This window comes from Apodemus sylvaticus, chromosome 10 (assembly GCF_947179515.1).
Source record: "Apodemus sylvaticus chromosome 10, mApoSyl1.1, whole genome shotgun sequence".
NCBI classification, from domain to species: domain Eukaryota; kingdom Metazoa; phylum Chordata; class Mammalia; order Rodentia; family Muridae; genus Apodemus; species Apodemus sylvaticus.
The window spans coordinates 97,105,916-97,122,014 of record NC_067481.1 but is presented as its reverse complement, the minus strand read 5'-3'; the positions used below and the strand labels follow the sequence as shown (position 1 = coordinate 97,122,014).

Here is a 16,099-nt window from a genome sequence, read left to right as displayed (position 1 = left end):
GAACAGTAAGGTCGCGGACAGAAACACAATGTTGTTGATTTAGCTGCCTTCCTAAAACCCAGAGAGACTGGCACAGCAATGGCTGGTGCAAAGTGACCCCGTGAAGAGGACGCTAAGGAAAACACAGAGAAACACAGTGCAGGCTAGAGAGGAAAGCAGGGCACAGGTAGAGTCTCTGTGTGTTGGAAGCCATAGAGGGCTGGAAGCAGGGGACGACAGAGTCCTAGCAGCTTTCTGAGTACCTTTCTGCCTCTGTTCAGAGAGAAGCAGAGAAACCTGTTAGAATCTATGAGTGCTTTCCATTTTTTATTAGAGATGTATGATGTATTGGCTGGTTTTGTGTGTCAACTTGACACAAGCTGGAGTCATCGGAGAGGACAGAGTTTCAGTTGAGAAAATGCCTCTGTAAAATCTAGCTATAAGGCACTTTCTCAACTAGTTATCAATGGGAGAGGGCCCAGCCCACGGTGGGTGGGGCCATCCCTGGGTTGGCAGTACTAGATTCTATATGAGCAAGCCACGGGAGCAAGCCAGCAAGCCGCACCCTACCATGGCCTCTGCACCAGCTCCTCCTCCAAGTCCCAGCCCTGCTTGTGTTCCTGTCCCAGCTTCCCGCAATGGTGGACTACGATCTGGAAGTGTGAGCCCAATAAGCCCTTTCCTCCCCAACTTGCTTTTTGGTAATGGTATCTCATCATAGCAAGAGAAACCTTAACTCATACATGTATAAATTAGCCAATCAGAGCTACTGACTAATATAAAATAAGTGTCATGAGAACGAGTTAATATAAGTAACATTTAACATTTTAATTAGTGTTTAAACCTTATATGTAAGTATCCAAGCCTCTGTAAAATAACACAAACAGCCTGGGAAGCTTTTCTTCAACCAGCACCCTCATACAGTTCCCAGATTTTGAAGCACTTTTGTAAGAACTCTTAGGACAAAAAACTTCAAACCACACTATAAAAATGTCCCCAGGATGGCAAGATGACCCCAGCAAACCTGACAACCTCTGAGTTCAATTCCCCGGGAAGGAGAGAAATGACGCTGGCAAGATGTCCTCCAAGTGCCTGGCAGTGATGGCGCACGCCTGTAATTCCAGCACTCTAGGAGGCAGAGGCAGGGGGATTTCTGAGTTCAAGGCCAGCCTGGTCTACAGAGTGAGTTCCAGGACAGCCAGGGCTATACAGAGAAACCCTGTCTCGAAAAAAACCAAATCTAAAAGAACTAAAAACCAAAAAAAAAAAAAAAAAAAAGATGTCCTCCAAGTTACTCTCACTCAGGAGGCACCATGGCATGCACAAACACACATCCATATGCACGCTCACGATAAATAAATGTAACAAAACATTTTAGGGAGACAAAAAAAAAAAAGATTGGAATGCCCTCCCTATCCCATCTTATATCTGACCTTCAAAGTCAACAGCAAAGGTTTGCTCCACCGCCTCGGTAACAGCTTTCAAGGTTTCGCTTTGGGAAGGGATATAAGCCAACTGAAATTTACTTTTCAGAGGATAGTTGTAGAAGTATACTGGCAGTAAACTGACATCAACTGCCGGGTAGTTGGTAGATGGCTTGTTTCTTGGCATACTATTCAAACGAAGATACAATACAATTGCAGAAAACAGTAACGGCATCAACATCTCCAGAAGGGTTATCAGAGTCTTCCGCTTCTAAAACAGAAACAACAGCAGACAAACCTCAAGTGTAAATGTCTACCTGGCAAGGGTTCTTCTGCTTAAAACCCTGGGGCCGGAGAGACCGTCTTAGTGCCGTCTTAGCATGCACAAAGCATGATTCCCTAGTGATGAACAAACCAAGAGGTCTGAAGGCAGAAAGATCAGAAATCCAAGGTCATCCTTAGCTACTTAGGAAGTTCAAGCCCATCCTTTGATATATGAAACCCCACCTCAGAAAACAAACACCCTCTTTCCTTTCCTCTTGCCTCCCTACACAAAACCCAGGAGAGGGAAAGAGTGGGAGGAAGCATCTCCCTTTAGCTCTTCTAGGCTGTCTGTCACTGGCTAGAAATCAACAACAGGGGTTGCCTTTAGCAGTGAGGGTTAACAGTTACTTTGGGAGCAGTTTTTACAAACGAAGTTTATTATTGTTCAACTCATTATTAGTGACTGTGATGTCAGCCTGAAGTTACCTAAAATCACTTCAGAGACAGGCTTCCGGGTGTGCCTGTGGGGATTACCTTCTGTTAACTGAGGTGAGAAGAAGGGCTTGCTGTAGGGGGAGCTATTCTCTAGCTAGGATCTCAGACTGTTTAAGTGGGAAAGGGGTACTGAGCAGTACACATTCACTGTCCTGCTTCCTGATGGTACCAGTCGATTCAAGCTCCTCCCACACTGTGTGCCAGAATAAGCCCTCTCTCCCTTAAGTTACTTTTGTCAAGGTGTTTTATCAGAGCCACAGGAAGAGAAACTAAGACTGAAACTCATTTAACGTAAATGCGCGCAGCTATTCCCAAGGACCTACATCTTCCTCCAGGTAAGCATTTCCTTACCTTTAAGATGAAATTCTTCCAGAGAAGAAGTTTTAACCTCTTGAACGCTGTCATTTTTCTCCCAGCTGAGGAAGAGGCTCAACACTAGTCAGGAAACAAACTGAGGAAATGTTAAGAAGTATTCTTTCAGCCGGGCGCACGCCTGTAATCCCAGCACTCTGGGAGGCAGAGGCAGGTGGATTTCTGAGTTCGAGGCCAGCCTGGTCTACAGAGTGAGTTCCAGGACAGCCAGGGCTACTACACAGAGAAACCCTGTCTCGAAAAAACCAAATCCAAAAAATAAAAAAAATAAAAAAAAAAAGGAAAGAAAGAAAGAAAGGAAAAGAAATATTCTTTCAGTTAGACTCAGTGGTGCACTGCACACCTTTAATTCTAGCACTTGGGAGGCAAAGGCAGGCGGATCTCTGTGAGAATCCCAGGACAGCAAAAGCCACAGACTTTATTCACTCTTTATTAACTTCTTCTTGTGGGCTTTTGGAACACTTGTCAAATTGTTTTTCTTCTTTCCTATCGTTCCTTCTTGGTCTTGTTGGGCAGATCCTTCCTCCCTCTCAGCCTGTAGGCATTAAGGGGCTAGCGGACTCCTCAGTCTCTGGACTCCCTTTCACAGCATCGCTCACTGCACAGATGACCTCACTCCGCCTTGATAGGACCGCGGTCCCACTTTGACTTTGAGCACTTTTCCCAGACATTCAGTTACAGGATATCTGCCCCCTCCCCCACCATGTCTTATCTCAAAACAGACCTAGCCTCCTAAAACAAATCATCCTACTGTCTCCTTCACCTCAGCTCCTATCACCTCCAGTCTTCAAGGCTATCACGGCCTTCTCTTTTGAAGCCTAAATGCAGGTTGTCACAAACCTATTTGTGCAGTCTTTAAAATATTTCCAGCATTTGACGCCTTTTACCCCCTCGATTTTTTTTGCTTTATTTTGTTTTGTTTGTTTTTGTTTGTTTGTTTAGAGGGTGGTTTGAAACAGGGTTTCTCTGCATATCCCTGGCTGTCCTGAAACTCACTTTGTACACCAGGCTGACCTCTAACTCAGAAATCCTCCTGCCTCTGCCTTCCAAGTGGGATCAAAGGTGTGCACCACCACTGCCCTCGATTCTTATCATCCTTTGCCCTGCCTGACTTTTTGCTAAGGCCGTGGTACAGTCTTGGCCTCTGATCTTGCCATTCTGAAACTCATTTTCTATGCAATGATTAAGAACAACAAAGTTCGAGTCAGATCACCTCCACCCCCCCACGTTGCCTCTACCGGCTCTCAACTCTCTCTGAGAGAAAGCCTTGCCTTCCAGTGGCCTACAAAGCTCAACGGTCTATAGTTTCTGTCCATGCTCTCATCCTGCAGCCATCTCTCTACCTGACTGTTCCTGCTACTGGATCACAGGCCTGTCCCAAACACATACACACCAACAACTGGTATTTTTGCCAAGTACACAGTCCCTTTGTGTCTTTACATGGACAGCTCTACAATTATTTTTTTTCTTTTGGATATTTATTCAGAACTTACTTTATCAATGAGGTTTTTTTTTTTTAAAGATTTATTTATTTATTATATGTTAAGTACACTGTAGCTATTTTCAGACACACCAGAAGATGGCATCAGATATCATTACGGATGGTTGTGAAATACCATGTGGTTGCTGGGATTTGAACTCAGGACCTTTGGAAGAGCAGTCTGTGCTCTTAACTGCTGAGCCATCTCTCAAGCCCCCCTCAATGAGGTTTTTAATCGAACATTCTAAATAAAATTTTAATCTTTTAGACTGTCCCGTATCAGCTTTTCACATTTATTTTTCTTCTTAGCATATTTAAGCAAAGAAATGTTCTTTATTTCAGGCCTGGGGAGATGACTCTAAAAATGGCTCAGTGGGCCGGGCAGTAGTAGTGCATGCCTCTAATCCCAGCACTTGGGAGGCAGAGGCAGGCGAATTTCTGAGTTCAAGGCCAGCCTGATCTACAGAGTGAGTTCCAGGACAGCCAGGGCTACACAGAGAAACCCTGTCTTGAGAGAAAAAAAAAAGGAGGAGGAGGAGGAGAAGAAAAAGAAGAAGAAGAAGAAGAAGAAGAAGAAGAAGAAGAAGAAGAAGAGGAGGAGGAGGAGGAGGAGGAGGAGGAGGAGGAGGAGGAGGAGGAGGAGGAGGAGGAGGAGGAGGAGGAGGAGGAGGAGGAGGAGGAGGAGGAGGAGGAGGAGGAGGAGAAAGAAATGGCTTAGTGGGTAAAAATTTGCTGCGACAGACCCTGCCTTAAAAAATAGGATGCGTGGGCTGGAGGATTGTCTTAGCACTTAAGAGTCTATCCTGCTTTAGGAGGACCCAAGTTCAGTTCCCAGCATCCGCAGGCAGCAACTGACAATTGCCTGCAGCTACAGCTCTAGAAGATCTGACATGCTCTTCTGGCCTCTGCAGGTACTCAGACATGCATGTGCATACGTCATGTACACACACACACACACACACACACACACACCACACCACACCACACCACACCACAGAGGGAGAGAGAGGGAGAGAAAGAACCAGTCAGACACATAAATAACAAATAAATATTTAAAAAAAAATAAGATACAGTACTTAGGAGGTGCTACCATAACCTACATTAAAAACAAACCAACAACCCAAAAACAGCTGGGCGGTGGTGGCGCACACCTTTAATCCCAGCACCCAGGAGGCAGAGGCAGATCTCTGGGTTCAAGGCCAGCCTGGTCTATAGAGTAAGTTCCAGGACAGACAGAATTACACAGAGAAACCCTATTTAAAAAAACAACAAAACAAACACACAAACAATAAACCTTCAAGTCATCATATTGGTTGTGTCTTACTATAATGAAATGCATGAGAATAAGTACTTATGGGGGAAAAACGAGGTTTCCAGCTTTGGAGACTGAGAGCCCACACAGCACCAAGCTCTGGATGTGCCAAGCTCTGGCAGTGGTCCCTGTGGTTTTGTCAGCTCGTGCAGGTTGAACCACAATGGTAAGAAAACACACAGAACTTGTATCCTAAGGCAGGATGCCAAGGTGTGGCTGTGAACTGAGGTCCCACAAGAACTGTGTAGAATCTCTTGTGTGCTGTGCAAAAGCTTTCACCTGTCTGTAAAATGCTAATTGGCCAATGAGCTGAGGTAGAATTAGAAGATGAGAGATCTGACAAAGAGTCAGACAAGGGAAGACTTGGCCAGACTATTCACATGAAGCCGAGGACCTGTAACCAGCCACTTGGCGAGACTTAGAATAAAGGGACAATTAAGCTATGAGCTACTTGGGGAACAGGTCCAAGCTTATTGGCCTAGGAATTTGTTCATATATAAGAAGTCTCAGAGCTGTTGTTTTGGGGAACAAAGAGACTAGGTAAAAAACCACAAAGTTACAGATGGATTTAACTACAGGATGTGTTCTCTTTCCCAAGCGTCTCCAATGACACGAGGTAATTTATCACAAGGCCCCCGTCTTTTAAAGGTACCATCACCTCAGGATCACCACACCTTGGGAGACAAATTACACCATTCAAGTGATAGAATGTGTTAAGGTGATCACATACCACAACCGAGGGAGATTTTTCCTAGGATTTGGAAGATGGTATAACATAAGAAAATCAACCAACACAATAGCTCACATTAATAGAACAATCGCAACAACAAAAGTGTCACATGATTATCTCAGGGGATATTGGAAAGGTAACTGACAAAGTTCACCACTCTTCCCAGTACTCAAGAGGTAAAAGTTGGAGGATCAGAGATTCAAGGTCATCCTCCAGTAGAGTGAGTTTGAGACCAGCCTGGGTTACATGAGACCAAAAAGGGGGAGGGGGAAGGAATGATACACACACTCTTATTCCCAGCAATTGGGAGGCAGAAGCAGGTGGCTCTCTGTGAGTTTGAAGCCAACCTGGTCAACATAGAAGGTTCCAGGCCAACCAGAGCTATATGGTGGAACTTTGTCTCAAAAGATAAAGGGGAATGAGGATTGAGGCCAGCTTTCGTGACCCACAAGGGTCATCTCAGCATCCCACAAGCAGAGGTAAAAGGACTGAAAGGCTGAGGCTAGCCTGGATTACACAGTGATTTTCAGTCCAGCCTAAGCTATGTAGTAAGACTCTGTTTCAAAATACATCAAATGAAAAAGAAATACACACACACACACACACACACACACACACGCACACGCACACGCACACGCACACACACACTCAAGATCATGAGTTTGAAGCCAGCCTGAGCGATGTAGTGAGACTTCCGTATAAACCCTGCCTCCCACCTGAAAAAAAAAGAAGAGAAACCCACTTTAAAGCAAGACATACTCAGTGAAGAATTTCCCAAGCACTAGAGAAAGATGCAAATGTCATGTGTCAAATTTACATCTACAGACAAATCTATATATTTAAACAGGTACAAAAGTATAGCGTGTTTACTGAACACGTGGCATAGGAAGAGGATGGCAGTTATTAAAAAACTGTCCTTTTGTTTTAAAATTTGAACAAAAATATATTTATATAATACTTGTTACATTTTAAATTTGGGAATATACTAAGTCATCTATATGAGTCACCTCTAAAATGTCTAGTTAATTAAAAGCTATGCAAATTACATTTGAAGCAAGATCCTTAGTGATTCTCACATGCACCACCATGTTGTATAGTTTCTGTGCTCCTTGGATATTTAATAGAACAAACCTGACTAGTTCACTGACATAGTCAATGGATGTGTACATGTGTTTACATTAGTTTCAAATGACAATATCTTCAGTTCTAAAAATACATTGTTGAGGACTCTGAATTTGGTTAGATGGGTATTTTAATACTTCCATTTCAAGTTTCATCTATACACCTCAATACACAATGAAATAAGAATTTAATACAAGGCTAGAGAGATGGCTCAGCAGTTGACTGCTCTTCCTAGGGTTCTGAGTTCAAATCCCAGCAACCACATGGTGGCTCACAACCATCTGTAATAGGATCGGATGCCCTCTTCTGGAGTGTCTGAAGACAGGGACAGTGTACTCACATGTAATAAATAAATAAATCTTTAAAAAAGAAGAATTTACTACAAAACGCATATTTTGTAAGATTCTGAGGAACATTCATCATCAGTACTCACCACCTGATATTTACCTAAGGGAATTCTAAGTCACTCAGCTCTGTTCCTAGATTTAGTTCTGCAGAACTAGGATTAGGTTTGGAAAGGACTAAAGAAACGGGGCTGGTGAGATGGCTCAGTAGGTAAGAGCACTGACTGTTCTCCCAAAGGTCCTGAGTTCAAATCCCAGCAACCACATGGTGGTTCACAACTATCTGTAATGAGATCTGACGCCCTCTTCTGGTGTCTCTAAATAAATCTTTGGGTTCAGAGTGAGATTAACTGGAGCAAGCAAAGGTCCTAAATTCAACGACCCCAACAACCACATGAAGGCTTACAACCATCTGTACAGCTACAGTGAACTCATATACATAAACAAATAAATCTTTAAAAAATGAATTGCAAACATGGGTCAATTTAAGTTGGAAATGGCAGGTACTGTTCTGAAAGCAAAGCAATTAACGTGTGGTTCCAGTCAGCCGATTCACACACTTTCTGGCATGAAGTTGAGAATGGGAAAGTCATTTTGGGTTGGAAGAATGATGGAGAGAAAGCCTTTAGGGATAGAGTCCTTTGGAGATGTTTATAGCACACCAATAATCCAAAGCCCCGCCTTGCTTTAATTGTCTACCCTCCCAGCATACGCTGCTGCATGCCTGTTACAGACATGCATCTACTGCCATTTAAGTGACAGGCATGATGATAATCACTTAAACATGCACTTTTCTCATTTCATTTTGGAAAAAAAAAAAAGCCATGGTAGGGAGGGAACAGCAAGCTTTGAATTTGCTATTACTACCCTTTCAATTTTAGGAATAAGAAATTAAGATTCTGGAAAGTAAAATGATTTGAATACACTAGTGAAGGGCTCAAGACCTGAAGGCAGGTCTTCGTGACTCCTTTATTGGGCAAACTTGACTGGGGCTGTTTCTGAACGAGGTGTTCTAGGATCCCAGGGAACTGACCATGTGCTAGACAAGGGCTCTTTCCTCAGGGAGCCCATCTTGTTTCTGGGTTAGTCATACTGGGCTCTAGGGAGAGAGGTTATGACCACAATGTAACTGGCATCGATTCGGAAATCAGGATCCTGGCATTACCTTAAGGCTCAGCCGGTCTGGTCGGCAGCCCGGAAGCCGGGATGGGCTGCGCCTCACTCACCGCCCGCACCTAGTCGGTGGCCACGGGCGCTCAGGGACCCGCTAGATCGCCCGCGACGACTGTTGGCCCCGCGACACAGTCACGCCCACGCTCAACCCGGTGACCCGCTTCTCCCGGGCCGGCCGCGCGGCTGCACAGGCTTCAGGAACCTGTGATTCCACTGCCATGCCCTCCTGCCTGAGCCGAGGGCACGCAGATGCTCGCACTCTAGTCTGAAGGAACCACAACCCCTCCCACCTCCATGCCTGTCGACTGCCCGAAGAGATCCCAATGCCCCAGCCTCCTGGCCGAGGGACCCCGACGCCCCAGCCTTCTGCTTGAGGGGACCCAGATCCCTGAGAACCCCCTCCCAGTCCACCCTGACTGTATTCTCCTAGTGGTGCTGCTGGGCTGGGCCGTGACTTTCACTTTACTAGCTGCGGGCTGTCGCCCAGAAAGGTTCCTAGACCTAACCTAACTAGGGCTTGGGTTCCTCCTGCTGTGGCGAGAGCAGAAATTAGCACCTTCACTCGGTGACAGGAGTGAAATGGGAAGAGAAGAAAGAGGAACTTGAAAGTAAATCCCGCTGCGAAAGTAAAATTCTTGATGTTACAGCCTTAACTGCTTTGAAACACATTTGTCCAGAGATGAGCTTCAGGCCAGCGGCCCCGGGGCTCAGAACCCCAAACCCACGCCTACTGCTTGCGGGACGCGATCAAGGGCTTGCTGCACAATCAGTCGCGGATGCAGAGAAAACCCGCAGGGGCGACCCATCACGCACGCTCAAAGCAGCCCCACACCACCACTCCCCGTACGCGTGCAACCCCCACGGGAGGTGCGACCTGCGTGGAGTACTGCGCAGACGCACGACTCAGAATGTTGAACTGGGAGGGGGGTGATGCGCGAGCGATGCGGAGCGCCCTCTGTCGGAGCCGGGCAGCATGTGCCAGGCACTGCGCAGACGCTGAATCCGGAGCCTAGGCGAGGCCGAGGCGGCCGGGAGCAAACCCGGGGCACCTGCAGGGGCGGCCCAGTGCGCACGCGCGATCCGACGCGCCCCCTCCGGGAGCCGGAGCTTCCTGGTGCGTTCTTCCACCCGCGCCTGTCGCAGGCGCCTCCTCTCAGCCTGGCGGCCTCAGCTGTCAGCTTCGGCCGCAGCGGCCCCTGCGAGGCTGGAGCGGAACCGGGAATCTAAGGGAGGGGACCTGGCGAGAGAGCTGCGCCGACCGCCGCCAGCCTGGCGCTGAGGGTCGGTGAGTGTCACTAGGACTTGTCACTCGCGCGCTAGCTCAGGGCTCTGAGATTTCCCGTCCTTGCCGGGGTCTCCACTCCGCCAGCGGGCAGCGCCCCATCCTGGGGCCTCCGAGCCCCTGCCTACCGCCGGGACCTGCCGGCTGGCGGACTGACCCTTCCTATTGCTGCAGGTGTTGCTGTCGCGGCGTCCGCGATGCTGGGTGTGTCCCCGACACAGCGATGCTGTGGGTCGCCGGGCGCGCAGGAACCCGCACAGACGGCCGGGTCGTTACGGGGTCTATTGTGCGGGCCCGGCAGGTGGACAGACAGCCGCCGCCCTCGGGCGCTTTGCGGGCTGCGACACCGCAGGCCGGCCGAGTGCTCCTGGCTCAACCGGCCAGTGCTGGTCCTGGATGGAATTCCTCCCAGTTCTTCAAGCTTCTGCATCTTCCTTTTCACGAACTTTATTTAACGTAGGGTTCAAGGGGTGCTTTGATAGGGGTTGAAGTTAGCTAAGCCCTTAGTGCGCGAGACAGGACTGGGAAGGGGGAACCACCGGTGTAGGCTATGGTTCTGCAGCAAGTGTGCCCAGGGTCAAGTGTTGGGTGTTGGGTGTTGGTGCTCCGAACGAACTTCGGCCAGTCCCTGGGGGTTAGGGCTCGAGCCTGGGTCTAGGGCAGGTGTACCTGGCACTGCACACTTCTTGAGCTTTCCTGGTGTGTGGCCCATTTGGGCCTTGTCTTAAAGGATATTTCTGTCTGTCCCTTTGCCTCCAGGCTTGAAAGGTTCTTGTATCATAAATAGGGACTTGGTGTATGACTGACTTGAGGCTTTGTAGTAACCATGTGGAGGAGACCCAGGCAAGGTTTAAGGAACCGAATTCCACCCTTGTCTCCTAAGCAGCCTTATTTTGTTCAGCAAGTTTTGGTGTTGCCGTTAGCAAGCTTGACCAGACTGAAACCATTTTAGAAAGCCTGCCTCATGGGAAGTGAAAGGAAGTGGAGTGGGAAGAGGAAAAGTTGATTAAAAAAAAAAAGGTGCTATGGGAATCCCCCTCACCCACATTAGTTTGAATTGAGCCCTTGCAAACAGATAACATCTTCCTGTAAGGTGGCATTCCACCATTCTGACAGAATAGCCTTTCCGAGCATGACAAGGTAGCCAGAGTTCTTTTTAACGAGCCACTAACTTTCCCTGTTGTATTGACTTGGCTGGCATATGGAAACTATTTTGACTTAGTCTTAACTAGGAAGGCCTTAGTTTGGCCTTTGTGGAGTTTATGGTTTCTCCTTCAGCCCTGCTTCTGGCAGTTGGCAGGAGATTCCTTTGCTACACCGAGTCTGTCTAGAGCTACATCCTAGAGCTCTCAGGTCTGTCCAACAGTCTTCTAATGGGCAAGGCTCCAGGCATGATTCCCAGTCACTAGATGGTCCCCGCTCTTAGAGATCTTTGAACAGTACTAATTAATTCACAAGAAAGTGGCTTAAGACAGAAACGGGCCTGGCAAAATGGGTCAGCGAGTAAAGGTGCCTAACACCTTGATGGGTTGAGTTAGAGCCCAGTGACTCCCGTGATAGGAAAGAACCAGCTCCTGCAAGCTGTCCTTGACCTCCACCTAGACACCATAAGCATGCCCCCACCCCCACCCCCGCCACAGCACAAACAAATAACGTGTTTGGTTTTTATTAAAGAATGGGCTAAGTGGTACAGGACACATCCAGGATAGATGCCACCCATGCCTAAAGGAGCAGGAGATCTGAACTGAGGCTGCACGTTAGAATTTCCCAGAGAAACGCTCCTCAGACTTCTGTTTCTGTCTGAAAACATCCCCAGAGGGCTCTGCTGTGCAGTTAAGGGAAGAGCTCCTGCTTCTCAGAGGCAGTGATCCAGAGGGCCTGGCTCTGAAGCCATCCACATCAGTATGTTGGATGATACCAACTGGAGTGCTGAAGGCCTGCCCATTCTGTGTGTGCAGAGAAAGGCCTCTGGGCCCACTCCCCTTGAGCAGCACAAGGCCTGGAGTCAACAGGTCAGTGGTCAGCTTTGCAGAAGCCATAATGAGCTCTTTGCTGCCAAACACCCACGGTTACCTCTCTGGGGACTCCTGTTGCTTCGTTACCTCATTCCCCGTGCCTAGGAAGGCAGAGAAACTGGCTATCCAGGGAATGGGACCGAGGCTGTGGCATGGGAATGAGGTGGGAGAGCAAGCAAAAGCGTGCACTTTGTGGACTTCTTTCCGAGAGCCTGCTTTGGGATACAGCTTTCACCTAAAATACACCTTGCTGATCCTCACCAAGAGCTTCCAGTTCTAAGGAGACCCACTGATTTTAGCTCTGGATAAAGCAGGCAATGATAAGTGTATGTTCCAGAAACTGCAATTCTCTGTCTGGGCCTGCAGAATGAATCACACAGTTTGAGACCTGGCTTCCTCAGGCTCTAGGACAGCTCGGGTTCGCAGGCCGTGATCACCTGGTCCACGTAAGGACCACGGTGTAAACAAGCCATCCTCATACTTGTTCTTGTGTAGTGCTGTATAGAAAAGAGTTTAAGAGTGGCCAGGTTAGCTAGGGCTACGGAGAGAAACCCCGTCTCAAAAACAAACAAACAAAAGAGATGAGACAAAGTTAACATTAAAATCTTCCAACATTATTAATAGAACAGAGAAGTGTAGTATAAGCATGCCTTGTAAACTAAGAGCTGTGATGGTTAGGTCACAGCCGTGAAGCCTAAGTCCTAGCATTTGAAACCTAGTTCTAAGTCTCTTTGTTTCAGAAACCAACTGGTGTTGAACGTAGGAATAAACAGGACACACCTGCATAGGCACAGACCTGTGCTTCTGGTTCTGAGGTGCTCATAATGCCCGCCATGCAAATGCTCTGGATGGATTCGGGCTGGTGTGTTTGCAGGGAAAAAGGAGAGGCACAAATTCTAGTCTTGAATGTTTTTTTGGCATAAATCTGCATACGTCACACTCGGATAGCATCCATGCCAGTGTAATTATTAACTATCTTATGCTTCTCAGCATTTTAACATTGATTAACTTTACATCTCAACCAAAGTTTCCTCACCCCTCTCCCAGTCCTTTCCCCCACCTACACGCCCTCCCCCATACATTCCTCCATCTTTTTTCTTCAGAACTGGGGAAGCCTTCCTGCATATCAAGTTGCAGTAAGACTAGGTGTGTCTTCTACTGTGGCTAGATGAGACAGTCCAGTTAGGGGAAAGGGATCCAAAGGCAGGCAACAGAGGCAGAGACAGCCCCTGCCCCTGCTGTTAGGGGTCCCACATGAAGACCAAGCCACACAACTGTAACCTAGTGTGGAGGGCCCTAGGTCAGGCCCGTGCAGATGCCCTGGTTGGGTTCAGTCTCTGCGAGCCCCATGGACCCGGGTTAGTTGATTCAGTCCTCTTGTGGTTGTGCTTATCAGCTTTTTGTTGCTGCTATAAATACTGGAGGCAGTTGTTGTTTAAGAGGCTTCTTTCGGCTCATAGTTTTAAAGGTTTCAGCCCGTGATCAATCGGCCCATAGCTCTGCAGCCTATAGTAAGGAGCACGTCAGGGTTGGATCCCAAGAGGTCTCAAAGAGCAGTGGTGGAGCATATCTGTAATCCCAGCACTCTGGGAGGCAGAGGCAGGTGGATTTATTTCTGAGTTTGAGGCCAACCTGGTCTACAGAGTGAATTCCAGAACAGCCAGGGCTATACAGAGAAACCCTGTCTCGAAAAAACCAAATCCAAAAAACCAAAACCAAACAAAAACAAAAAACAAAAACAAACAAAAAAAGAGTTCTCAAAGGTGTTCCAGCAATGTGAGACCTCCTCCCAGGGCCCACCTATTAAAATTTCTACCAATAGTATCAAGCTAGGGACGGTGCCTTTAGGGGACACTTGAGATACTAACCTTAGCCCATTGATGTTCAGACATTTTCACTAGTATTCTGGTTTTGGCATGGATTATTTGAAAGTTGTAATCCTCATGCCTTGTTACCTTTTCCTTGAAGGGGCAGGCTTGAGTATGGGGGTTTGATGAGGGACAGGATTTTTTTCTAGGAGGGTATGTCCATAAATTTGTATTTGTATGTATGTGTGTGAGAGAGAGATGTGTGTGTGAGAGATGTGTGTGTGTGTGTATGTGAGATGTGTATGTGTGTATGTGGTTGGTATGTGTAAGTGGTTGAGTGTGTGTGTGTGGTGGTGGTGGTGGTGGTTTGTATGTGTGTGTGTGGTGAGGGGCATGGTTGGTATGTGTGTGTATGTATGTATAGTGTGTGTGTGGTACAGGGGTATGATTGATGTGTGTGTGTGTTGTGGAGGTATGGTTGTTGTGTGTGTTTGTAGTGTGTGTGTGTGTAGTGTATATGGGTGTGTTGTGGGGTGTAGTTGGTGTGTGTATGTGTGTGTATGTGTTGTGTGTGTGTGTGTGTGTGTAATGTGGGGGTGTATGGTTGGTGTGTGTGTGTGTGTGTGTGTTATGATGCTGTGGCGTAGGGGGCAGAGGTCAACCAGGCTGTTTTCCTCTATATCTCTCCACCTTATTTTTTGACATAGGCCCTCACTGGACCTGCAGTTCCATCATTTGTCCGTCTCTGTCCCCTTGTCCTGACTGGCTTCCACTCCAGCACTGGGCTGCGGACACACATTCTCATGCCCGGCTTTATGCACAGGTGCTAGGGATCTGAAGGGAGGCCTTCTATTTATGTAACAGTCAGTTTACCCAGTCACATCTCCTCAGCCTGAACACGTTTATACCTTTTTCAAAGATTTGTTTGTTTTACATGTATGAGTGTTTGCCTGTATGTATGTATGTGCACCATACGTACCCGTGGAAACCAGAACCCAGCATCACACCACCTAGAACTAGAGTTACAGAGCACTGAACTGCTACCTGGGTCCTGGGAACCTAACCTGGTCCTTTGCAAAAGCAGTCGGTACTCCTAACTGCTGAGTCAGCTTTCTGAGCCCTTTTTTTTTTTTTTAAGACTATTTCACACACAATTTTCACATAGTTATTTTTTTATTTTAAATTTGTTAAAGGTGTCTGGGTTTGGAAATTTCATGAATGAAATCCACACGCCCTCTTTTTTAAATTAGCCAGTAAGTTCCGAGCTAGCCTGCGAACTCCTTGTCACAAAAGGTGCTTGTCGTCACTTCCCAGATACTATGGCATTTGTAAAGCTTTGGTTAGTCTCCTGTAAGACGTTTTATTATGTTTGTTTCTTCAGTGTGTACAGGCACCTGGGTGGGGAAATCAAAGGACAACTCTGAGAGTCAGTTCTGTCCATCCACCACAGGTTCCTAGGGAGTTTCAGCGGGTGCCTCGGGTTTGGCAACAAGTGCCATCTTATCTGCCCTGTCTTTTCTTAAAAACCACATCTGTAATAGTTTTTTTTTAAAGGTATCTTGAAATATGGTAATTTTTGGTAGTTTTTTTTGTTTTGTTTTGGTTTTTGGTTTTGTTTGTTTGTTTTTTCGAGACAGGGTTTCTCTGTGTAGCTCTAGCTGTCCTGGAACTCACTTTGTGTAGACCAGGCTGGCCTCGAACTCAGAAATCCGCCTGCCTCTGCCTCCCAAGTTCTGGGATTAAAGGTGTGCGCCACCACCGCCCAGCTGAAATATGATAACTTTATGCCTGGGATGCTTAAGAAAACTCCTAAGAGCTGCCTGGCATGACCTGTGCTGCAGGCTCTTCCTCAGAATGCTACAGCCTCAGGGCCGGGGAAAACCAGAGTGCGTCCTGTATTAAATACAGCTTTTTTATTTTTAGAGAACACAAGAGAATTACTCACTCTTCCTCCACTGTGATGCACTGTCTTGTTCATTCTGCTTGGAAACAACTGGTAAGGTTCACAGATGAGGGCCATACCCTAAAAATGTACCTTTTAGCCTCCGTGTTATTTGATAATATGTATTTCATCTGCAGAATCTATCGCATTTGACATTTTCCAATGTTTAAATAGCCTTAGAAAAAAGATCATGAACAAAGTCAGAAGTAGAAATAAGCCACTAATAAAGCATAATAAGTATGCTTTAGCAGCTAGGATGCGCCCTTTTACTCTTTCCTGGGGCCTTAATGTATGCTGGGCACAAGGACACATGATTTAATGCTTGCACTTCAAATAGAGGCATATGGATCTAGCCTG

At 46.9% G+C, this 16,099-nt stretch overlaps 2 protein-coding genes across 4 annotated transcripts in view; one reads left to right on the top strand and one right to left on the bottom strand.

Moving 5' to 3' along the window:
- LOC127693957 (ATP-binding cassette sub-family A member 17) overlaps positions 1-2,575 on the bottom strand; it is an 80,657-nt gene extending 78,082 nt beyond the window's left edge. Inside the window, exons 1-2 of the mRNA XM_052195265.1 lie at positions 2,514-2,575; positions 1,413-1,674 (exon numbers count right to left, since the gene is read on the bottom strand). Of these exons, the coding sequence (XP_052051225.1) occupies positions 1,413-1,674; positions 2,514-2,567 (316 nt within the window). The 5' untranslated portion in view covers positions 2,568-2,575. The remainder of the gene's footprint in view (positions 1-1,412; positions 1,675-2,513) is intronic.
- A 7,199-nt stretch (positions 2,576-9,774) lies between these two features.
- Abca3 (ATP binding cassette subfamily A member 3) overlaps positions 9,775-16,099 on the top strand; it is a 58,670-nt gene continuing 52,345 nt past the window's right edge. For 2 of the 3 annotated variants that reach the window (XM_052197116.1, XM_052197117.1), the window contains exons 1-2: positions 9,775-9,980; positions 15,724-15,796. The gene's annotated coding sequence lies outside the window, so the exon portion shown is untranslated. The remainder of the gene's footprint in view (positions 9,981-15,723; positions 15,797-16,099) is intronic. The other variant, XM_052197118.1, reaches the window with a different exon arrangement.